The following is a 25371-nucleotide window of genomic DNA, read 5'->3' as shown; positions in this document are numbered from 1 at the left end:
CCTCCACGCACTAGCCCTATGGTGCGTGTCTCCAGCCCTTTACCACCAGTGCCTACACCACGCACCAAGCCTCCTGTGTGTCCCCAGAGTCCTGTGCGTCCTGTTGCTGCTCCCCGCACTAGCCCTGAGATGCGTGTCACCAGTCCGGTACCACCAGTTCCGGCACCACGCACTAGGCCTAATGTGCGCTCCCAGGGTCCAGTATGCCCTGTTCCTTCTCCCCGCACTAGCCTGAAGGTGCGTGTCCTTAGCCCGGTGCCTCCAGTTCCGGCACCACGCACCAGGCCTACAGTGCGCCTCATCCGGCCAGAGCCATCCGTCTGCCCAGTGCCATCTGAGCCATCCGTCTGCCCAGCGCCATCTGAGCCATCCGTCTCCCCAGCGCCATCTGAGCCATCCGTCTCCCCAGCGCCATCTGAGCCATCCGTCTCCCCAGCGCCATCTGAGCCATCCGTCTCCCCAGCGCCATCTGAGCCATCCGTCTGCCCAGTGCCGTCTGAGCCATCCGTCTGTCCCGAGCCATTAGAGCCGCCCGTCTGTCCCGAGCCGTCAGAGCCGTTAGTCAGTCAGGAGCCGCTAGAGCCATTCGTCAGTCAGGATCTGCCAGAGCCGCCAACCAGACAGGATCTGCCAGAGCCGCCAACCAGACAGGATCTGCCAGAGCCGCCAACCAGACAGGATCTGCCAGAGCCGCCAACCAGACAGGATCTGCCAGAGCCGCCAACCAGACAGGATCTGCCAGAGCCGCCAGCCAGCCATGAGCGTCCAGAGCCGTCAGCCAGCCATGAGCGTCCAGAGCCGTCAGCCAGCCATGAGCGTCCAGAGCCGTCAGCCAGCCATGAGCGTCCAGAGCCGTCAGCCAGCCATGAGCGTCCAGAGCCGTCAGCCAGCCATGAGCAGCCAGATCCGTCAGCCAGCCATGAGCAGCCAGATCCGTCAGCCAGCCATGAGCAGCCAGATCCGTCAGCCAGCCATGAGCAGCCAGATCCGTCAGCCAGCCATGAGCAGCCAGATCCGTCAGCCAGCCAAGAGCAGCCAGATCCGTCAGCCAGCCATGAGCCGTCCAGCCAGGATCCACCAGAGCCGTCCAGCCAGGATCCGCCAGAGCCGTCCAGCCAGGATCCGCCAGCCAGCCAGGATCCGCCAGAGCCAGCCAGCCAGGATCCGCCATTCAGTCCGGTGCTGCCCCTTAGTCCGGTGCTGCCCCTTAGTCCGGTGCTGCCCCTTAGTCCGGTGCTGCCCCTTAGTCCGGTGCTGCCCCTTATCCCGGTGCTGCCCCTTAGTCCGGTGCTGCCCCTTAGTCCGGTGCTGCCCCTTAGTCCGGTGCTGCCCCTTATCCCGGTGCTGCCCCTTATCCCGGTGCTGCCCCTTAGTCCGGTACTGCCCCTTAGTCCGGTGCTGCCACTTAGTCCGGTGCTGCCCCTTAATCCAGTGGGGTTAAGTTGGAGGGTGGTCAATTGGAGGAGGTTACGAAAGCGGGTAGTGACTATGGTGGGGTGGGGACCACGACCAGTACCAGAGCCGCCACCGTGGACAGACGCCCACCCAGACCCTCCCCTAGACTTTATGCTGGTGCGCCCGGAGTTCGCACCTTAAGGGGGGGGTTATGTCACACCCTGGCCTTAGTTATCTTGTTTTCATTATTATTTTAGTTAGGTCAGGGTGTGACATGGTGAAGTATGTGTTTTTGTATTGTCTAGGGTGTTGTATGGTTTAGGGGGTTAAGTAGAGTAGATGGTTTAGTGTTCAGTGTAGGTGTCTAGGAAAGTCTATGGTTGCCTGAATTGGTTCTCAATTAGAGACAGCTGGTTATTGTTGTCTCTGATTGGGAGCCATATTTAAGGCAGCCATAGGCTTTAGCTGGTTGTGGGTAATTGTCTATGTCTAAGTGTTTAGTGTCAGCACTTATGTTTGAATAGCTTCACGGTCGTCTGTTTTGTTGTTTTGTTTAGTTTGTATAGTGTTCGTTTCGTTTTCGTCTTCTTTCTTAAAATAAAGAAGATGTACTTTCCACACGCTGCATTTTGGTCCTCACTCTCTCCCATTGACGAACGTGACATTTATACTATTTCATCCTTCCACAACATATTTTTTAAATGTTTTATTTAACCTTTATTTAACTATTTAACAAATTAAAGTTAAAACTTAATTATATAATGTATAATGTGATGAGTTACTCAGTGGCACAGGGCATAGGGCAGATTCCCGACAGAAATCTAGGGTTGCCGGCTGGTTGTTCGTAGCCACAATTGTTTAAGTTGTTTTCTAGTGACATTTATAATAACAATGAGCTAATGAGGTGCCTGGCATAGAAAATGTGCTCACTCGTTTGGACACTCTTGTTCAGAGGAGCTAGCAAAGAACACAGCTAACACAATCACCTCAAATGGTAGCTGGAAAGACTGAAAATTTGACCTTTTTTCAATTGAAATGTATTTTAATATATCATAACAATTATGCCAGCTGATTCATGATTTCGACTGAGAAACGCTGCCTGCCTGCCTGTCTCGTTGCGACTCCCGACACATTCATTACTATGGGACAGCTGGAGATTGAATTTGAATATTGAAACAATGTTGCAATTGTCGGCTAGACAGACAGCAATGTCTGTTAGTCTAAAAGAAATGTGAGATAATGTCTATATGCTTTTTATAGGAGATCAAGTTTATAAATTGCTCAGGGCTGATGAGACAGTGGATTGCTCAGGCGAAATCATTACAATTTAGCATTAACACTGGAGTGATAGATGTGCAGATGATGATGTGCAAGTAGAGATACTGGCGTGCAAAGGAGCAAAAATAAATAACAATATGGGGATGAGGTAGTTGGGTGTGCTATTTAAAATGGGCTGTGTACAGGTACAATGATCGGTAAGCTGACAGCTGACGCTTAAAGTTAGAGAGGGAGATATGTCTCCAGCTTCAGTGATTTTTGCAATTTGTTCCAGTCATTGGCAGCAGAGAACTGGAAGGAAAGGCGGCCAAAGTAGCTGTTGGCATTGGGGATGACCAGTGAAATATACCTGCTGGAGCGCGGGCTACGGGTGGGCGTTGCTATGGTGACCAGTGAGCTGAGATAAGGCAGGTTTTTACCTAGCAAAGACTTATACTGTAGTTGACCTGGAGCCAGTGGGTTTGGCAACGAATATGTAGCGAGGGCCAGCCAATGAGAGCATACAGGTCGCAGTGGTGGGTTGTATATGGGGCTTTGGTGATAAAACGGATGGCACTGTGATAGACTGCATCCAATTTGATGAGTAGAGTGTTGGAGGCTATTTTGTAAATGACATCGCTGAAGTCAAGGATCGGTAGGATAGTCCGTTTTATGACGGTATGTTTGGCAGCATGAGTGAAGGAGGCTTTGTTGCAAAATAGGAAGCCGATTCTAGATTTAATTTTGGATTGGAGATGCTTAATGTGAGTCTGGAAGGAGAGTTTACAGTCTAACCAGACACCTAGGTATTTGTAGTTGTCCACATATTCAGAAGCGTCCAGAGTAGTGACGCTAGTCGGGCGGGCGGGTGCACGCAGCAATTGGTTGAAGAGAATGCATTTAGTTTTACTTGCATTTAATAGCAGTTGGAGGCCACGGAAGGAGTGTTGTATGGCATTGAAGCTCGTTTGGAGGTTTGTTAACACAGTGTCCAACGAAGGGCCAGTGTCACGCCCTGACCATAGTTTGCTTTGTATGTTTCTATGTTTTGTTTGGTCAGGGTGTGATCTGAGTGGGCATTCTATGTTGTATGTCTAGTTTGTCTGTTTCTGTGTTTGGCCTGATATGGTTCTCAATCAGAGGCAGGTGTTAGTCGTTGTCTCTGATTGGGAACCATATTTAGGTAGCCTGTTTTGTCATTGTGGGTTGTGGGTGTTTGTCTATGTGTAGTGTTTTGTGTCAGCACTATTATTCTATAGCTTCACGTTCGTTGTTTGTTATTTTTGTATAGTTCGTTCAGTGTTCTCTTTTTAAAAATAAATATCAAGATGAACACTTACCATGCTGCATATTGGTCCTCCGATCCTTCCAACTACTCCTCCTCAGATGAGGAGGACGACGATCGTGACAACCAGATGTATACAGAATGGTGTCGTCTGCCTAGAGTTGGATCAGAGAATCACCAGCAGCAAGAGCAACATCATTGATATGTACAGAGAAAAGAGTTGGCCTGAGAATTGAACCCTGTGGCACCCCCATAGAGACTGCCAGAGCTCCAGACAACAGGCCCTCCGATTTGACACACTGAGCTCTGTCTGAGAAGTAGTTGGTGAACCAGGCGAGGCAGTCATTTGAGAAACCAAGGCTATTGAGTCTGCCAATAAGAATGCGATGATTGACAGAGTCGAAAGCCTTGGCCAGGTCGATGAAGACGGCTGCGCAGTACTGTCTTTTATTGATGCTGGTTATGATATCGTTTAGGACCTTGAGCGTGGCTGAGGTGTACCCAAGACCAGCTCGGTAACCAAATGGGGGGGGGTCTATATAACAAGCGGCAACTGTGAGAGACTTGTTTCTGGAAAGGTGGATTTTTAAAAGTAGAAACTCAAATTGTTTGGGCACAGACCTGGATAGTATGACAGAACTCTGCACACTATCTCTGCAGTAGATTGCAACTCCGCCCCCTTCGGCAGTTCTATCTTGTCGGAAAATGTTAGGGATGGAAATTTCTGGATTTTTGGTGACCTTCCTAAGCCAGGATTCAGACACGGCTAGTACATCAGGGTTGGCGGAGTGTGCTAAAGCAGTGAATAAAACAAACTTAGGGAGGAGGCTTCTGATGTTAACATGCATGAAACCAAGGCTTTTACGGTTACAGAAGTCAACAAATTAGAGCGCCTTGGGAATAGGTGTGGTGCTGGGAACTACAGGACCTGGGTTAACCTCTACATCACCAGAGGAACAGAGGAGGAGTAGGATAAGGGTACGGCTAAAGGCTATAAGAACTGGTCGTCTAGTGCATTGGGGACAGAGAATAAAAGGAGCAGATTTCTGGGCGTGGTAGAATAGATTCAGGGCATAATGTACAGACATGGGTATGGTAGGATGTGAGTACAGTGGAGGTAAACCTAGGCATTGAGTGACATTAAGAGCGGTTGCGTCTCTGGAGGCACCAGTTGAGCCAGGAGAGGTCTCCGCATGTGTGGACGCATTTACGGTGGGGCTGGGGGCTCTACAGTGAAATAAAACAATAATAACTAACCTAAACAGCAGTAGACAAGGCATATTGACATTAGGGAGAGGCATGTGTAGCCGAGTGATCATAGGTTCCAATGAGCAGCAGTAGGTGAGTCAGGGAGCCGGTCGGTAGTTGCTACTACGCTAGGCGAGCTGGAGACACGGCGATTCAAAAAGCTAGCGGTCCGTGGCCAGCAGATGGGTCTTCAGCAACGTTGCAACGGAAAAGCCTGTTGAAACCACCTCGGGCGATTGCGTCAGCAGACCAGTTGTGATGGATAGGCGGGGCTCCGTGTCGGCAATAAAGGGTCCAGGCCAATTGGCAAAAGAGGTATTGTAGCCCAAGAATTAGTTGGTAGACCTCTTAGGCTAGCCGGGAGATTGGCCTAGCTCAAAGTTAGCTCAAGGCTAACTGGTGCTTGCTTCGGAACAGAGGCGTTAGCCAGGAGTAGCCACTCAGATTGCAGCTAGCTAGCTGCGATGATCCTGTATAATTGTCCAGAGCTTGAGGTAGGAATCCGGAGATGTGGTAGAGAAAATGCAGTCCGATATGCTCTGGGTTGATATTGTGCTGTGCAGACTGGCAGGTATTGACCGAGGTGAGGCTGGCTGGTGTCCGAGTTAATGGCGAAGACCGCTAGCAGTGGCTAACTGACTACTAGCTAGCTAACCGGGGGTCCCGGTTCTAAACTATAAAAATAGCATATCCGTACCACATTGGGTGAGGCGGGTTGCAGTAAAGTATATTGAGTCCGTAGATGGAAAGTGAGAATAAAATATATACGAAATATATCAGAGGAAAAAAATGAGGAAAACTATTATTTACACGGGATAAGACAGGACAAGACAAAACACATTTCCGACTGCTACGTCATCTTGGATGATACAGATGGAACAGCATAAATAGACATTTTAATTTCATAGATTTAGCCGGTGGTAACTTGTGGAATAGACACCGACTGGAATGCGGTTTTAACCATTCAGCATTCAAGATTAGACTCACCCGTTGTATAAATTGGTATAATTTCTGTACAGCACTTTGAGATATCAGCTGATGTAAGGAAGGGCTATATAAATACATTTGATTTGAAATTTGATTTGTATATCCTTATGGTCTGTGCTTATGTACTGCCCTCTTCAATTCAAACCACAGGTTTTCAATGCGGTCCGGAGACTGAGATGGCTATTGTAAAATGTTGATTTTGTGATCAATTAACCATTTCTTTGTGGATTTTGATGTGTGCTTTGGGTTATTGTCTTCCTGGAAGATCCACTTGCGGACAAGTTGAGGCAACCTAGTCTGGCTAACACCTAACTCAAAGTCCTCCTAACTTTAGAGTCTGTAAAGGCTGTTTCGATGTTGTCGGCACGATGCGTTGAAAATGAAGGGGGCTGTGCTTTTACTAGTTGCTTATCCTCCGTGTCTTTCACACACCCAAATCATAACAACGAGAAGTCTCAACCCCCAGGACAGAACAAATACATGTGAGAGAACCAATCAATGAGTCCGCACAATTTCTGAGCAAATATTTCATTCCTCCTGTCCAGACTAGTGAGTTACAGCACTTCCTCGCTGTGTGGTTATGTGAGTCGCGTCACCTAGCTAGAGCCATCCAGGTTTTTGGCTAAAATGTCCTGGTACTTGATAGAGTTCAGGATCCCTTTAACCTTTACCGCCCCAGCGTTCCGCCAGCGGAACTCCTCCCACATTCCACTGAAAAGGCAGAGCGCGAAATTCAAAATATATTTTTTAGAAATATTTAACTTTCACACATTAACAAGTCCAATACAGCAAATGAAAGGTACACATCTTGTGAATCCAGCCAACATGTCCGATTTTTTAAATGTTTTACAGCAAAAACACCACATATATTTATGTTAGCTCACCACCAAATACAAAAAAGGACAGACATTTTTCACAGCACAGGTAGCATGCACAAAGCCAACCTAACTAACCAAGAACCAACCAAACTAACCAAGAAACAACTTCATCAGATGACAGTCTTATAACATGTTACACAATAAATCTATGTTTTGTTCGAAAAATGTGCATATTTCAGGTATAAATCAGTTTTACATTGCAGCTACCATCACAGCTACCGTCAAAAATAGCACCGAAGCAGCCAGAGTAATTATAGAGACCAACATGGAATACCTAAATACTCATCATAAAACATTTCTGAAAAATGCATCGTGTACAGCAAATGAAAGACAAGCATCTTGTGAATCCAGCCAATATTTCCGATTTTTTAAGTGTTTTACAGCGAAAACACAATATAGCATTATATTAGCTTACTACAATAGCCTACCACACTACCGCATTCATTCATCAAGGCACGTTAGCGATAGCAATAGGCACGTTAGCGTTAGCGAATAAACCAGCAAAAGATATTAATTTTCACTAACCTTCATAAACCTTCCTCAGATGACAGTCCTATAACATCAGGTTATACATACACTTATGTTTTGTTCGAAAATGTGCATATTTAGAGCTGAAATCAGTGGTTATCCATTATGCTAACGTAGCTTCTTTTTCCCAGAATGTGTGGATATTTCTATTAGACTCTCACCTATTCTGACCAAATAGCTATTCATAAACATTACAAAAAAATACATGTTGTATAGGAAATGATAGATACACTAGTTCTTAACTTTTACCGCCTCTCAACCCCGGATCCGGGATCACCCCCCCCCCCCCCCACACTGATTAGCATCGCTAGCATAGCGTCACAATTAAATAGTAGCATCTAAATATCATTAAATCACAAGTCCAAGACACCAAATGAAAGATACAGATCTTGTGAATAAAGCCACCATTTCAGATTTTTAAAATGTTTTACAGGGAAGACAAAATATGTAAATCTATTAGCTAACCACGTTAGCAAAAGACACCACTTTCCTAACTCCATCAGTTTCTTACTCCATCAGGTGCTATCACCAATTCGGCCAAATAAAGATATTGATAGCCACTAACCAAGAAAAAACCTCATCAGATGACAGTCTGATAACATATTTATTGTATAGGATAGGTTTCGTTAGAAAAATGTGCATATTTCAGGTATAAATCATAGTTTACAATTGCACCCACCATCACAACTCGACTAGAATAAATACACAGAGCAACGTGTATTACCTAATTACTAATCATAAAACATTTCTTAAAAATACACAACTCACAGCAATGGAAAGACACAGATCTTGTGAATTCAGACAATATTTCAGATGTTCTAAGTGTTTTACAGCGAAAACACAATAAATCGTTATATTAGCATACCACATATGCAAACGTTACCCGACCATTGATTCAAGCCAAAGAGAGCGATATCGTTATCATCGCCAAAATATATTAATTTTTTCACTAACCTTCTCAGAATTCTTCCGATGACACTCCTGTAACATCATATTACAACATACATATAGAGTTTGTTCGAAAATGTGCATATTTAGCCACAAACAACCGTGGTTATACAATGACAATACTAGCAAAACTAGCCTGAAAATGTCGGACGCCATCTTTCACAGTGATCTTGTCTCATGGATAACTATTCATAAACTTGACAAAAAAAAATATAAGTTGGACAGCTATCGAAAGACAAATTAGTTCTTAATGCAATCGCTGAATTACATTTCTAAAATTATCCTTACTGTGCAATACAGGGTTCGCCAAGCGAAGCTATACCAAACAAAATGGCGGAATATGCGTTTAAAATTTTTCGACAGAACAACGATTTACCATCTTAAATATTTCTTACTATGAGGTGATCTTCCATCAGAATCTTGGGCAATGTATCCTTTCTTGGGTCTAATCTTCTTTTGGTCGAAAGATGTCCTCTGTCCGTCGAAATGCCCACTAACGTTCGACCGGGACCCCCGAAACGTGCCCAAAGCTTCAAAGAGCATCACATAGAAATGCCTCAAAATCGCACTAAACGGATATAAATTGCTATAAAACGGTTTAAATTAACTACCTTATGATGTTTTTAACACCTATAACGAGTAAAAACATGACCGGCGCTATATTACTGGCTAAACCAAGGCTTGGAAAAAGCCCAGTCCGACGTCCTTCTTGCGTTGAGCGCAGGGTCCAAAAGAACGCTACTTCCGGTATTTGGTGATTTATAGAGGCACTGATTGCGCAATCGACTCCATTCAAATTGTCACCACTTACTGACATCTAGAGGAAGGCGTGGGCAGTGTTTGTATCCTCATAGGATTTACAGGGACTTTAAAACTGATCTGGAACCAGAGGCCAAGATTTCTGAAATCTCACACACTGGGAGGAAAAGTGCTGTAGAATGAGTTCTGTTTCACTCAGAGACATAATTCAAACGGCTATAGAAACTAGAGAGTGTTTTCTATCCAATAATAACAATAATATGCATATTGTACGAGCAAGAATTGAGTACTAGGCAGTTTAATCTGTAGAGCAAATTATGCTAATGCGAAACAGCACCCCCTATAGTGGCAAGAAGTTAATGCAATCGCAGTGTTAGAATTCTAAAAATATCTTCATTACGACATAAGGCTTATGTTATAGCGAGAGAGTGGCCAAAACCTGGGCGCAAAACTACTAGTAAACAGTTCGACAGATATATGAAATAGCATCACAAAATGGGTCCTACTTTTGGTGATCTTCCATCAGAATGTTGGACAAGGGGTCCTTTGTCCAGAACAGTCGTTGTTTGGATTTAGAACATCGTTTTTCCCTCTTGAATTAGCAAGCACACTGGCCAAGTGGCGCGAAGCTCTCCTTTCTGAACAAAGGCACACAACGCAACACGCCTAACGTCCCGAATAAATTTCAAAAATCTAATAAAACTATATTGAAAAAACATACTTTACGATGATATGGTCACATGTATCAAATAAAATCAAAGCCGGAGATAGTAGTCGCCTATAACGACAGCTTTTCAAAAGGCAATCCCACTGTCCTCCTCGCGCCTTCCTGAAAACAAGAAATCGGTGACACATCATTCCAAGAGGACGTATTCCATCTCAGACCAAGATAAACACTCCATTTCTTCTCTCACTGCATCTTGACATCCAGGGGAAGGTGTATGACGTGCATGTATACTAATAGGTATCATGCCCATTTATAGGCAGGACCCAGAAGAGAGCATCGATTTCAGATTTTCCACTTCCTGGTCAGGAAGTTTGTGCCAAATGAGTTCTGTTTCACTCACAGATATAATTCAAACGGTTTTAGAAACTAGAGAGTGTTTTCTATCCAATAGTAATAATAATATGCATATTGTACGAGCAAGAATTGAGTACGAGGCCGTTTAAATTGGGCACGTTTTTCCCCCAAAGTGACAACAGCGCCCTCTGTCCTCATCAGGTTAACCTTAAAGAGATATTCCAGAGGATTGATAACAGCCTTGTTATTTTTTAATACTCCCGTTTTGGACTCGACGTGTCACTGTATGGCTCATACATGCATAATTAACAATCTAAAGTCCTCTCCCAATGGAAAAAGGCATTCAATTCAAACTTGCCATCAGTTATTGCATGAGATCTATATGCTTGTTTCTGTCATGTAGTGAACGCGCTATCTGAAGCAACAGGGATTGCCTGGTTGCATGGGCTTACCATTAGTTATTTTAATAACAGTGAAATACATTCAAAACATTGATCAAATCCATGCATCATAAGTTAGAAAACAGAAGTTAGATCTGGATGGTAAGTTGGTGGTTGAAGATATCCCTCTAGTGGTGTGGGGGCTGTGCTTTGGCAAATTGGGTGGGGTTATATCCTTCCTGTTTGGCCCTGTCCGGGGGTATCATCGGATGGGGCCACAGTGTCTCCTGACCCCTCCTGTCTCAGCCTCCAGTATTTATGCTGCAGAAGTTTATGTGTCGGGGGGCTAGGGTCAGTTTGTTATATCTGGAGTACTTCTCCTGTCTTATCCGGTGTCCTGTGTGAATTTAAGTATGCTCTCTCTAATTCTCTCTTTCTCTCTTTCTTTCTCTCTCTCGGAGGACCTGAGCCCTAGGACCATGCCTCAGGACTACCTGGCATGATGACTCCTTGCTGTCCCCAGTCCACCTGGCCGTGCTGCTGCTCCATTTTCAACTGTTCTGCCTGTGGCTATGGAACCCTGACCTGTTCACCGGACGTGCTACCTGTCCCAGACCTGCTGTTTTCAACTCTCTAGAGAGCAGGAGCGGTAGAGATACTCTAAATGATCGGCTATGAAAAGCCAACTGACATTTACTCCTGAGGTGCTGACTTGCTGCACCCTCGACAACTACTGTGATTATTATTATTTGACCATGCTGGTCATCTATGAACAATTGAAACATCTTCGCCATGTTCTGTTATAATCTCCACCCGGCACAGCCAGAAGAGGACTGGCCACCGCTCATAGCCTGGTTCCTCTCTAGGTTTCTTCCTAGGTTTTGGCCTTTCAAGGGAGTTTTTCCTAGCCACCTTGCTTCTACACCTGCATTGCTTGCTGTTTGGGGTATTAGGCTGGATTTCTGTACAGCACTTTGAGATATCAGCTGATGTAAGAAGGGCTATATAAATTGATTTGATTTGTAGTAGTTTCAGTTGTCTCTTTCAATACATTTCTCTGGAAACCAAGAAGAAAATTGTGTGCCAAAGATTGGCATTGTATTCAGAAAAATACATTTAGAAGATAATTGTCAACTCAATCAGAAACACTATGCTCACAATCTGTATCTCCTAAATGGTGTTGCTGGTGTATTTTGTTTAAATTTTTCAATATATTGCACGCTATGCTATAAGGTTTTTACCAGGCATGCGTCCATCCATTTATCCCTTTACGCGGATCACAACAACACAACACACATAGAACTTTAATGCGCTTGAGAAATGTACATTATGCTACAAACTTTCACCCACTTTTAGATAAGAAAATATTGGCCTACCTTTCTTTTTTTTGCCAACAATCAATCTAAATCAAATAATTCCATGAGTCAACTTTTTGTCCTTATAAACATTCACACAGGTATTCATGATAATCCAACATTGCAGTTGATTGCCAGCGATCATTCATCACATAGACAAATGCTATATATAATCAATACACGACTTTCAATGAGTAGAATATTTTTATGCAAACGTATAATTTTTCCATTGTATGAAATTACATTTTCACAATCACTTGCTTGGCATACTACTCTGAAGCAACAACCGGAACTAGCCACAACCGAACATGAGGAACAATGTTGATTGGCAGGTGGGTTGATATCCAATGAAGTTGCAAGGTTAACGTGGGAGGTGGGATCAGATCGGCACAGCATTGTCCATTAAGGTTGCGGAGTGAGCCCAACATGCACACCCAACAAGGACCCCACATGAACACCACAGATTTGATTTTTTACTGTCTTTGTGCACACGCTGAATGGGCACGAGCAATTACGTGATGACGTTATACACAATTGTGCACATTTTCGGGGACCCTTTTCAGCCAGAACTACTGGCTAAAAAGTATACACAACTTCTGGAAAACCTCTTTAAAAGGGTCCCAGGACCAGTGGACGCAAAACAGACCCATAACATCAAAGATCCACCAACATATTTGACAGTAGGTATGAGGTTATTTTCTGCATATGCATCCTCTTTTGAGTTCAAACCCACCAAAGAGCTCTATTTTTGTCTCATCTGACCATAGCACCCGGTTATAATCCAAGTGACAATGTTGTTTAGCAAACTCCAGGCATTTACATTTGTTGGTTGCTCTCAATAAAGTGAATTTCTTTTATGGCAACCCTACCAAATAGACTATTGACATGGAGGTGGTGTCTAGTTGGAGAGTTGGAGACTTGGTGACCCCAAGAAGTTCTGTAATTCTCCAACTTTTACATTTTTTTGCCTTCCGAACCATCTTCCTCACTGCTCGTGGGGACAAGATACAAACGTGTCCTCTACCAGGCAAGTTCACCACTGTTCCAGTGGTTTTAAAGGGGAAGTTCACTCAAAAACAGTTCTGGGCCCTTTATAACACTTGCCTGGATTTTTGTCAGTAGCTCAGACAATTTTTAGGTCTATTGCTTGAGTATTTAGATTTCTGTATTTTTATGTCAAAATTAAACATTTCTGAAATTACTTAAAATCCATTAAAAACTATATGTATGTATCGTTACATAAACAACAATTGGTGTCTGTGCATTGAACTGCAAAATAAATGTGTTTTTCAAATCAAATCAAATGTTATGTGTCACATGCTTCGTAAAAAAGCAGGTGTAAACTAGCAGTGAAATGCTTACTTGGGGTCCTTTTCCAACAATGCTGAGTTCAAGATGAAGATGAGAAATAAAATACAAAATAGTGACTCTAGGAATATATACACAGTGAATAACAAATGTACAATAAATACGCTTCTTAGCTACATCTAAATACTCAAGCAACGCTCCAAAATCTGTTTCAGGGAAAAGGTGTACATTTGCCCTCCATCATCTAGGACGTGACAATGGTTAATAAAATCTCTCAATTTCTCCCCATTTTTTTGCACGGTCTTTTTGCAGGCCTTCTCATACAGCTGCAACTGTAAGTGCATTTGTAAATCAAGACCTTTCTTGAGTTGGGCTCTGGGATGGTGCAACTGTTGAGAATGTGAGCCCATGGTTGTGTGGGGGAAAGGGTTGAGTGTGTGTGAGTGTGTGGGTGTATGTGTGTATCCCACAACTGTTGCAAAGGGGTAAAAGATGTTAGTGACAATAGAGGATGATTCACAACAATTGTTTGCTAATATAATAATTGCTTGTAATAATGTAATTTTGATAATGGTGAGACTGGTGAGAGGTAAAATCCTTTTCATAAATCGCCTACATTACTACAAATATTAATAGCTAATTATGAAAAATAAGAAACAGGATTCTTAAAATATATATTTTTTGATGGCTATATATGAAACAAATCGAGGTGAGGGCGATGGAAATGCATTTGGCGGTTGATCTACTTCTGTTCTGTAAATGGCACTGTGTACTCTTTTCGAAGGATGGATCCCAGTCTTTTCAGGGCTATGGGATACGGGGGGTCGGGGGTGGTCTGCTGGGCATTGGGATGACAACCCAACTCGGGATGAGGAGGGCTTTTAGAGGGTGGAATAGTGGGGACCAATTGGAGGTTTACTTAGTAGCAATGAAAATGTCATGGTACAGCTATATAGACACTTAATCATCATGTTACTTTTTAATGGTACGTTTACAAACATATATTTTGATAAATAGAATTGAAAGTTGTGTCTCATTATGGTAAGTGGTGAAATAAGTATAGCCAGTTACAATTGTAATGGCCTAGCAGATAATAAGAAAAGCTTATTTACCTGGCTAAAAGATAATTCATATAATATCTATTGTTTACAGGAAACCCATTCAACAATTTTAGATGAAGTTTTGTGGAAAAAGAACTGGAGCGGGTGAAATATATTTCTCCCATGGGCAAAGAAATTCAAAAGAGGTGATGGTTTTAATTAACAGTAATTTTGATCCAAATATGCAAATTGTCCAATCAGGTGAAGGTAGATGGATTATATTAAATATGTTATTGAACAATAAACAGATATGGCTTATTAACCTATACGGTGCAAATAATGATGATCCAAGCTTCTTTGAAAATATATATAAGAATTGATCAACTCTACAAGCAACACTAGACTCTATTATGATGGTGGGAGATTTTAATACAGTCTTAAATACTTCTATGGACCGGAAAGGAAATCACACTACAAACTATCCCCCTCAGGCACTTAAGGAAATCATGAATGTCATGGATATATTGGAATTAGTGGATATATGGAGACTTAAATACCCTGACCTAGTGAGGTATTCATGGCGGAGGCTTAATCAAGCTAGTCGTCTTGACTACTTTCTTATGACATTCTCTCTGGCACCAAAAGTTTAAAAAGTGTTGATAGGGGACAGAATGCGGTCGGAACATCACATAATTGGCATATATATTACCATTACAGAATTTCCACGTGGGCGAGGATATTGCAAATTCAATCAAAGCCTACTAGATGATAAATTGTTTAGAACTAGGACAGAATAATTTATAACTGACTTTTTCAGACATAACATAGGTACAGCAGATCCCCTTATTGTATGGGACACTTTTAAGTGTGCCTTTAGAGGCCATGCAATTCAGTACTCATCTATAAAACAAAAGCAATTTAGATCAAAAGAGTCCATATTAACAAAGGAAATTCAAGGACTAACAGTACAGTTAGATAGCAATAAAAACTGTACCATAAAGGCACAGAATAAGTTAGAGGAAAAACAAAAAGAAATGGAGGAACTTATTCAAGAAAGATCCAGTGTAATATATTATAAAAATATAGAGAACTGGATGGAATATGGGGAAAAATGCACCAAATTCTTTTTCAATCTTCAATATAGAAATGCTACCAATTTTTTTTTATTAAAACTTGTTACAAATGATGGAGTCACGCATGATTCACCAAAATATTTTGAAAGAGGAAGTAAAGTACTTTAAGAATATGTTTTCGTTTCAGTCTCCTCCATCTCCACTAACTGAAACTAATTGTATGGATTTTTTTCCTAATAATAATGTAAAATTAACATCTGTACAGAAAGTCTCATGTGAAGGCCAAATTACAGAGGAGGAACTTCTTGATGCAATTGGGGCATTTAAGGATGGGAAAACTCCAGGGATGGATGGCATACCAGTGGAAGTATACAAAACTTTTTTTGATATACTCAGAGGACCATTATTAGCATGTTTTAACCGCTCCTATATAAATGGTAGATTATCAGACACGCAACAAGAAGGTCTGATATCATTATTACTGAAACAGGAACCAAATGGTATATATAAAGATCCAGTCCATTTTAAAAATGTAACGCTTGTCGTTAGGTGGAAGAGAGGAGGACCAAAGCGCAGCGTGGTATGTTTCCATATTTATTGGAAACACTTAACACGAACAAAAACAATAAACAGAAAATGAAACTAACGACGTTACAGACCTGAACATGTGAACATACAGACAATGAAGAACGCAATGAACAGGAACAATCACCCACAAACAAACAGTGAGAACAGCCTACCTAAATATGGTTCCCAATCAGAGGAAACGTAAAACACCTGCCCCTGATTGAGAACCATATCAGGCTAGTTGACAACCCTAAACCAAACATAGAAACACATAACATAGAATGCCCACCCAGCTCACGTCCTGACCAACTAAACAAGACTGAACAAAGGAAATAAGGTCAGGAACGTGACAAAAAATTGGAGACCTCTTACACTTCAGTGTTGTGATGCAAAAATCTTAGCAAAATGCTTGGCGCATAGAATTAAAAAAGTATTGTCAGATATTATTCATCCTAATCAGACAGGTTTTTTACATGAACGATACATTGGACATAAGACAAGTACTGGAAACAATAGAATACTATGAAATATTGGGGACACCAGGCCTGGTTTTCATAGCTGATTTTGAAAAGGCCTTTGATAAAGTACGACTGGAGTTTATATATAAATGTCTAGGATATTTTAATTTTGGGGAATCTCTTATAAAATGAGTTAAAATTATGTATAGTAACCCTAGGTGTAAAATAGTAAATAATGGCTACATCTCAGAAAGTTTTAAAGTATCTAGAGGAGTAAAACAAGGTTGTCCACTATCGGCATATCTATTTATTATTGCCATCGAAATGTTAGCTGTTAAAATTAGATCCAATAATATTAAGGGATTAGAAATCCGTGGCTTAAAAACGAAGGTGTCATTGTACGCTGATGATTCATGTTTTCTTTTAAAATCACAATTAGAATCTCTCCACGGCCTCATAGAGGATCTAGATACTTTTGCTATCCTCTCTGAATTAAAACCAAATTATGATATTACGTATTGGATCACAAAAAAATGCTAATTTTACATTACCATGGAGTTTACCAATTAAATGGTCTGACGGAGATGTGGACATACTCAGTATACAAATCCCAAAAGAAAGAAATGATCTCACTCCAATAAATGTTTATAGAAAGTTAGCAAAAATAGATAAGATCTTGCTACCATGGAAAGGAAAATACATGTCTATTTGTGGAAAAATCACCCTGATTAACTCTTTAGTCATATCACAGTTTACCTATTTGCTTATGGTTTTGCCTACACCTAATGACCTGCATCAGTCATACAAAAGTTCAAACTGGTTCTCTAGTAAATTGGTAAGAATGTCTCATCCTATGTTCAAGAAGGACCTTTTTCCCTTTATTCAGATTACACCTGCTCACTTTCGGTTGTTTGAAAAGGAAATAATCTCCAAAATATAATTTTCTCCATTCACTCTCGACATGCTTCCTTGAAAGTTGGTATCTAGGTCAAGGACATTGAGAAAGTTCTGAAAGGGACCATTTTAATGGCAGTAGCTGTTCAAAGAAGCAGGGGTCTATAGAAGTCATAGAAGTCAGGAAGAGAACACTAGTTACCTCTGTGAGTGTGGCTGTGAACATGTGTCCTGGAGGGAAGAGAGGTAGAGGGGATTTACAGACTGCCTGTGGATGGGGAATAGGAGATAACAATAGGAGATAACAATAGGAGATAACAATAGGAGATAACAGTAGGAGATAGCAATACGTTCCAGTAGTTAAAGAAATGATTGTAAGCAGCAGAGTAAGTGTCTTTCAAGCATATTTGCTAGACAACTTCATTACATTTTGGCTGACTCAACTCTCATGTTGTTTGTATCAGACTCGGTTTAAGGCTTATAATTTTTGGATCTTGTGATACATTCCTTAACATTGTGAAAGGATAACAAGGCAACAGTGTGAATGATGCAGCGCAGATCGATCATTCGATGCCAGAGGAGTAGCCTTTTTAAGTGTTTTTCACAACATTTAAAATGGTGGAAAATCCATCATGCAGACCTTATGAGTCCCCGAGGCAAATGTGTTCCTTGTGAGGAGAGGGACCTATGTACCAAATTGAATTACTTTAGGTCCAACAGGGTGTGGGGCGTGACCTTTAACAGTTTGCATTTTCAATCGCTTGTTATAGCGCCACCACTCAGTGTCATTTTGTAAATGCCGGATCTCTATGGCAAGGCGCATCATTCACTCAAGTTTCGTCAAAATCGGGCCAGTACTGTCTGAGGTATCGCGTGTGACGAACGTACTAACAGACAGAGACAGATCCACATCGTTGGGGGACAATTAGTCTGTATTCAAGCCCAGCAAGGGACTAGTTCTTAGATGCCTTTTTGCAGACACTCTATTTGGGAGTAGAGAAGAGCTAGCAAGGGGGGTAGTGATCATTAAACACCATTTAACTTCCAAACACTTTGCTGCCATAAATGAGGCTGTGCCTAGGTCCTCCGGCTTAACGGCTGTCACAAATGGACTTGGGTCACTTCTTGGCTAAAGTTTCACTGCACCGCAGCTCAATCTATTGGCACGTGTTGGAGGGGGGCTCTACCCCCTCCTATACCTCACTGCCAAAACCTTGTTCTTTGGCTCAGAGGAACCCAGATGTGTGTGTGTGTGTGTTCTTCTTCTGTTCCATCAGAGAAGTGTGCCTTTGAGCGCCCTTTCCCTGTTGAGAATCATTGTACCATATAAACTGCTGTGAAATATAATTTCCACAACCAAAAATATTGTGTTTTCAGCTGTTTGAAGCTGGTGTACAAAACCGAAAGTGAAAGACGCAGAAACTTACTAACGGTTAGAACAGAAATAGCACACATAAAACATATCTACCGCTTCTTAGACTTGCTTTCAATGAGAGTGACAGATCTATAACACACATTTCTATGTGAATTTGGTCAGGTCGCCCAAAAAGTTACATATTGCAGCTTTAATTGGATTCCGTGAGTTGCGTTGGTAAAGGAGAATAATCGAGGGATAAGCGAGTAGGGCATGCATTATTTATAAAATGTATTACAAGTTGGTGTGTGCACACACACAAACAGAAGAATGGACGCACATACAGGTATTTCTTAGATAAACAGACAGACCTGTTTATCTGACAGATAAACAGACAGATAACCATTCAAGCCTTTTGTGAACTTTCACTTAATACACATGCTTCTTATAAATGGAATTCGCAGTATGGGGAAACTGCGCTGCACCACCACTGTTATTGCTTTTGTTGACGAGCTGAGGAGCATGGCTCAGCATGGCAAAAAAAATGGCAGTACATATTCTCTTTTATCACACGTGCAATGATGTCTGAGGCAAAAAATCTGTGTTTGCTGTTTGCAGTAACGTCTTCGTTGTTGTAATATCGCAAATGGACATGGCTGTTTCACAATTAAAGGTCCAATACAGACATTTTTATCTCATTATCAAATCATTTCTGGGTAACAATTAAGTACCTTACTGTGATTGTTTTAAATTAAATTTGTCAAAAAGGAACAAAAATAGCTTCTGAGCAAAGAGCTATTTCTCAAGAAAGAATTTTGCTAGAAGTGTCTGGGAGTGGTCTGAGTGGGGAGGAGAAAACTGAAAACTAGCTATTGTTGTCAGAGATGTTTGAAACTCTCTTTTTTATTAGTCTATTACCAAATTTAACCAGGCAGGCCAAAACTCCATCCCACCAAAACAGGCTGAAATTTCAGGCGGTCTTTTCAAACATTTCTTACACTAAAAGGGCAGTATTATCATTTTCACAGTTTCACAGTATTATTCCAACTTCATAGTGTGGAAATATATATAAAACACAGATAAATCAAGTTTTTGACTGCACTGGGGCCTTTAAGGATTCCAGCTTTAAGCAAACAGTGTTCATGTTCTCTCGACAAACTCTCTCCATGTCAACAATTTAAGATGCCAATAACTTGAGGAAGTATTGAACCCATCTGTCAGGTTAAGCACACAAGAACATAACAAATGTATAGAGAGAGGGAAGAAAGGTGGAACAAAGAAAAGATAGAAAAAAAAAACTTTAGCGGTGGACTGAAAGGAGACCAAGGCCAGGGGAAGAGACTGATGGGTTCTTGGAACACAGAAAGGGCTTTGTCAGATAATCTCTTTCCTCCTGCTCACTGAATTATTGAAGAAACAAAACCATGTTTAATTGTCATAACTGGATTTGCCTTGAAGGCCTGGTGGGGATGGTGTGAGTGTTTGTGTGTGTATGTGCTTGTGCTTGTGTGTGTGCCTGTGTGTGTGTGGGGGAGGGATGGGGGGTAAATGGCTGGGTCCCAAGCCATTTCCATAAACGGACTTATGAAAACCATACGAGACACTCTGAGAAAAAAAAACACACACTGCACTTCCCCAACCCCCCCCCCCCTCCCCAAGACTCTCAAAGGCATCACACACACACACACACACACACACACACACACACACACACACACACACACACACACACACACACACACACACACACACACACACACACACACACACACACACACACACACACACACACACACACACTCTAGCAAAAACGTACAATTCTTTTTTCAATTCCCTCCCTCACTCCTTCCCCTTTTGCCCACCCTCCCTCCCTCTCTCTCTCTTTCTGAAATCTGGGGACAATCTGCAAGCACTCAACTCCAGCATAGAAGAGTGAGAAGTCGGAGAGAGAAAGAAAGAGAGAGAGAGAGAAATTTTGAGAGGTAAAGTGCAGATGAGGAGAGAAAAGTTGGTATATTAAGGAAAAAACAAGACGAAACCAATACAAAAAAAAATTAAGAGGAGAGAAAACAATCAGGCAAAGTATAGAGTGGGCAAAAAACAGAGCAAGAGAGAGAGTTGGAGAAGTGAGCCGTGGAGAGTGAACAAACGATGGGTTCCCCAGTGCGGTGTGCTGCTGTTCTAGTCCTCTCACTACTGGGTCTGTTCTGTTATACTCCTCCTGTATGGGGCCAGGATCTACAAGAGAGGGACGCTCTGTGCAACAAGGATGGCTGCTTCGTGGTCTACTTCCAGCGCAAGACCTTCCTGGACTCCTGGAGGAGCTGCAAGGAGAAGGGAGGCAACCTGGCCACAGTCAAACTCCAGGAGGAAGCTGACACTATCGCTGCTCTCTTCTCTGGCGTGGAGCTACGTGGCCAGAGGAACAAGGTCCAGGTGTGGATTGGTCTCCAGAGACAGCCTCGCCAGTGTACCGCCTCTCGCCCTCTCCGTGGGTTCTCCTGGACTACAGGTGACCAAGATACCCGCTACACCAACTGGCTGCGGGACGACTCGCCCAGTACCTGTTCAGCCCCACGCTGTGTGGTTATGACCTATGGCACAGCAGCCCACGAGCAGCATGATAATTTTAAATGGCTGGACGGCTCGTGTTCGGTGCCAGTGGATGGCTACCTGTGCCGCTACACGTACAAGGGCATGTGCCCGGCGGTTTGGAGCGAGGGGGGCGGCAATGCCCTCTATAGTACCCCCTTCAGCCTCCTCAGTAGCCTCCTTACCCACGTCCCCTTTGGATCTGTAGCCACGGTGCCCTGCCCGGGGGGCTCCAAGGAGGAGCAGTCTGTTCTATGTGTGCTAAGGGAGGATGGCACTGTGGGGTGGTCCAGGGAGACGCCCCTCTGTTCCGACACCGGAGAGAAGAGCTGGTGCGATCGGAACAACGGAGGGTGCGAGCATTTCTGCCAGGAGGCCGGGGAGCACTACTACTGCGAGTGCTCGGACGGCTTCCAGCTCGGCGATGACGGGCAAACATGCGTCGCTGCCGACCCATGCCACAGTGCCCCCTGTGAGTTTGAGTGCCTGCCCCTGTCGGACGGCTACCGCTGTGCCTGCCCCGAGGGCTACATGCTTTCCCCGGATGAGCGCGGCTGCCTGGACGTGGACGAGTGCCTGCAGAGCCCCTGCGAGCAGCTGTGCGTCAATGCCCCAGGGACCTTTGAGTGCCGCTGCCGCGAGGGCTACCGACCGGTTGAGGAGGGCGAATGTGAGGACGTGGACGAGTGTATGGAGGACCCGTGCGAACACGCCTGCGAGAATACACCCGGCTCTCACGTTTGTCACTGTCACCTAGGCTTTTCCCCTCCTACCGAGGAACCCTCCCACTGCCAGGATACTGACGAATGTCAGATCCCTGGGACATGTCAGCAGATGTGCGTGAACTACGAGGGGGGCTTCGAGTGTTACTGCGAGGTGGGCTACGAGCTACTCTCTGACCACTTCTCCTGCAGGAAGATAGGAGAGGGAGAGGACTCATTCCCAGCAGCCACTCCCTCCTACCCTTGGGTCACCCACCACCCCGGCTCCATGTGGGACCCCCACGAACCCCTGTACCCCTGGACCCCTGCGCAGACCAACACTGACTGGCCTCTGGAGATGGAGGAGTCCCTGGACTGGCTCACAGACCCCCCCAGGGTGGAGAATGATGTCATCTGGGTCACCAGCGCACCCCAGGAGGAGCCAGTCCCAAACCACAACCCATTCATGGTCCCCCCCATGGAAGAGCCCGAGGAGGAGGAAGAAGAAGAGGAGGAGTATACACCGGACTGGAGCACCATGATTTTGAATTATCCAGCCCAGGTCCAGCCCGAGCTAGAGTCTACGCCCAGTCCCTCTCCCAGCCCCGAACCCACCTCTACCCCCACCCCAACTCCCACGTCCGACTGGTATGAGGAGGAGAATGACGAAACCACTACCAGTTCCCCAGTTCTCCCTACTTCCACTATCTCGGGAGGGGCGTGGAACTGGCTCTGGTTCAGCCCCGCCAGCCAGGATCAAGTACTCACCACGTCGCAGGAGCCAATCACTGACCAGCACGTCCCCGCGTCCAACTATGATGATACTGATGATAATGAGGAAGAGGGGGACATTGACAATGGGAAGGTGACTTCCCTTCCAGAGCAGGATCAGGGTCAGGGTGAGAACCAGGACCAGCACACCCCCTCCCTGCCTCCTTCTGTGGCTCCCAAAACCCCAATCACCCCCAACCTGGGCGTGGTGGAGGTGGTTGGAGTGAATGAGAGGGAGCCGGCCCAGGAGGACGAGAGCAGCCAGAAGCAAGGTGGTGGCAACTGGCTGCTGGTGGGCCTCCTGGTGCCCGTCTGCATCTTCATCCTTATTATGGTGGCACTGGGTATCGTCTACTGCACCCGCTGCGCCGTCACGCCGCGCAACAAGACCGCCACCAACTGCTACCATTGGATCTCCGGAGCGCACGACAAGCAGGGCGCACCCAATCCCAGCAAGGGGATGCAGTCACATGTTTAAACAGATGAATGAGGAAAGACTTGTACATAAATGAACTGTTAAATAAATAAGAGATAGGAAGAAGGTAAGAGAGTGGTGGTTGTTGTACTTTATCTGCCTCCTCCCGTCCCATTGCCACTCTGTTGCCGTACTGGGACTCTTTGAACACTTGAATGTTTCTGTGGAATATCGGTTGAAAGAGAAGAACAGGGAAGCAATACTAAAAAAATCACTAATCCCTTTCATGGGCTCCTTTTACATGTGGTAGACAAAAACGGCATAATTGTTGCTTACACTGATCTCAAAGCACAATATAAAGGCCTATGATTGCACTATAGGTACAATAGAAACCGTCCATTGGGATTGTTGTTGAATACATCTGGTTATATTTATGGAGGCTGTGGGAATATACTTTCAATATATCACCAGTGCCATCTGAAAGCAAAGCCAAAGAACTGTACTGTAGCTTTTAGCATTTTGTTGTCGTCCATGAAATCTGGGTGTGGGTCTTTCAAAAAATGCTGAGGTTTTTAATCCTCAATTGAGCTCATTTCCAAGTATGGTGTCGCAAATGACTATTGATGTCAACTTTGTTAAAGAAGCATCACATGCAGCTTCGTATTTAGCTGTGCAAACTATGCAAGCATGACTGTCATGACGCTGTTGAGGAAAAGCAATCACTCGGATATTACTTTTATGGCGTGTGCTTTTTAAAGTCAACAAATCAACTCACAACACAGACCAAAAAATGGTATATGCCTGTATATGTGTTTGTGTTACTATAATTGTGTACTGTATAATTTGTAGCAATGACATTTTTTGAAAATGTGTTATGATTCCTGATTTAATGAAGTGTCTTTTGTTTTATTTAGACCACACAAAACTCTTGGTAATTCCATGGAATGTCTGTCTGAGGGGATGTTTCCTTTCATTCAACTCCAATTAAACACTCCTAGTCCTCTCACCCACATTCCTCATATGGGTTAGAGTGCAGATGTTAGATGTGTTCGTATTACACACTATAGGGACTGCAATGGGGGTCACAGGCTCCCGATTGACTTTAGCATTGACCTTGTTCACGGAGTAGTGATCTTTCAATCGTTCCCTAAACCCATGTCACTTAACTCTTTAGCACGCCTCCCTCCCCATTGTCACAGGCTTGCCCATAACATTACATGGACTTTAGCCACGGTGGAGCAGTACCAACCTTTAGGTGTTTGAAATCAATGCTCCCTTTAGCAACTCGGGAAGTAAGTGCAGTCCCCATTCAAGGGATGACGTGTACAATGTCAATGACAGACAATCAAATCAACTGAAGATCTGCCATCAAAGGACTGTTAAATTATGCCTGAAGCCTTTTCATTTTTGTTACCTGTTACGTTCGAAGTAATTGCTAATTAAATGTTACGAGAAGGGTGCCGTCAATATTCATGTCTTGTGTTTTAAAGGTTCATGGTGCAGTCACTTCACGGTATAGGCCCTAGTGCAGTGTCTGCTTTATGTTTTGAAATCACAGTTTCAATGTGATTCCTTGTGCAGAGAGAGAAAATGGGAGTCTCAGTAAGTCGAGGAGGCCCTATGGGGTGTTAAATGGGAGTCCCAGTAAGTCCAAGAGGCCCTATGGGGTGTTAAATTAACTCCTTAATTAGCTGTCCTTCCAAATCAAATTCTATTGGTCACATCAACATTTTTAGAAGATGTCATTGCGGTTGTAGCGAAATGCTTGTGTTCCTAGCTCCAGCAGTGCAGTTGTATCTAACAATTCACAACAATACGCACACATTTAAAAGTAAAAGAATAGAATTTAGAAATATATAAATATTAGGACGAGTAATGTCGGCGTGGCATTGACTAAAATACAGTAGAATAGAATAAAGTATATACATATGAAATGAGTAAAGCAGTATGTAAACATTATTAAAGTGACAAGTGTTCCATTATTAAAGTGGCCAGTGATTACATGTCTATGTATATAGGGCAGCAGCCTCTAAGGTGCAGGGTTGAGTAACCGTGTGGTAGCCTGCTAGTGATAGCTATTTAACAGTCTGATGGCCTTGAGATAGAAGCTGTTTTCCAGTCTCTCGGTTCCAGCTTTGATGCTACTGTACTGACCTC

At 43.5% G+C, this 25371-nt stretch overlaps 1 protein-coding gene across 1 annotated transcript; it reads left to right on the top strand.

The window, feature by feature from the left end:
• The first annotated feature begins 20647 nt into the window (after window positions 1–20647).
• LOC120030657 (endosialin-like) lies at window positions 20648–24681 on the top strand. Its single transcript, XM_038976095.1, has one exon. It carries the CDS (start codon window positions 20887–20889, stop codon window positions 23275–23277), a length of 2391 nt encoding a protein of 796 aa, XP_038832023.1. The 5' UTR covers window positions 20648–20886; the 3' UTR covers window positions 23278–24681.
• The last annotated feature ends 690 nt before the right edge of the window (window positions 24682–25371 follow it).

The sequence above is a fragment of the Salvelinus namaycush genome, chromosome 36, assembly GCF_016432855.1.
Source record: "Salvelinus namaycush isolate Seneca chromosome 36, SaNama_1.0, whole genome shotgun sequence".
Taxonomy (NCBI): Eukaryota; Metazoa; Chordata; class Actinopteri; order Salmoniformes; family Salmonidae; genus Salvelinus; species Salvelinus namaycush.
Note: the sequence above shows the minus strand (reverse complement) of the source record. Positions and strands in the feature narration are given on the sequence as shown.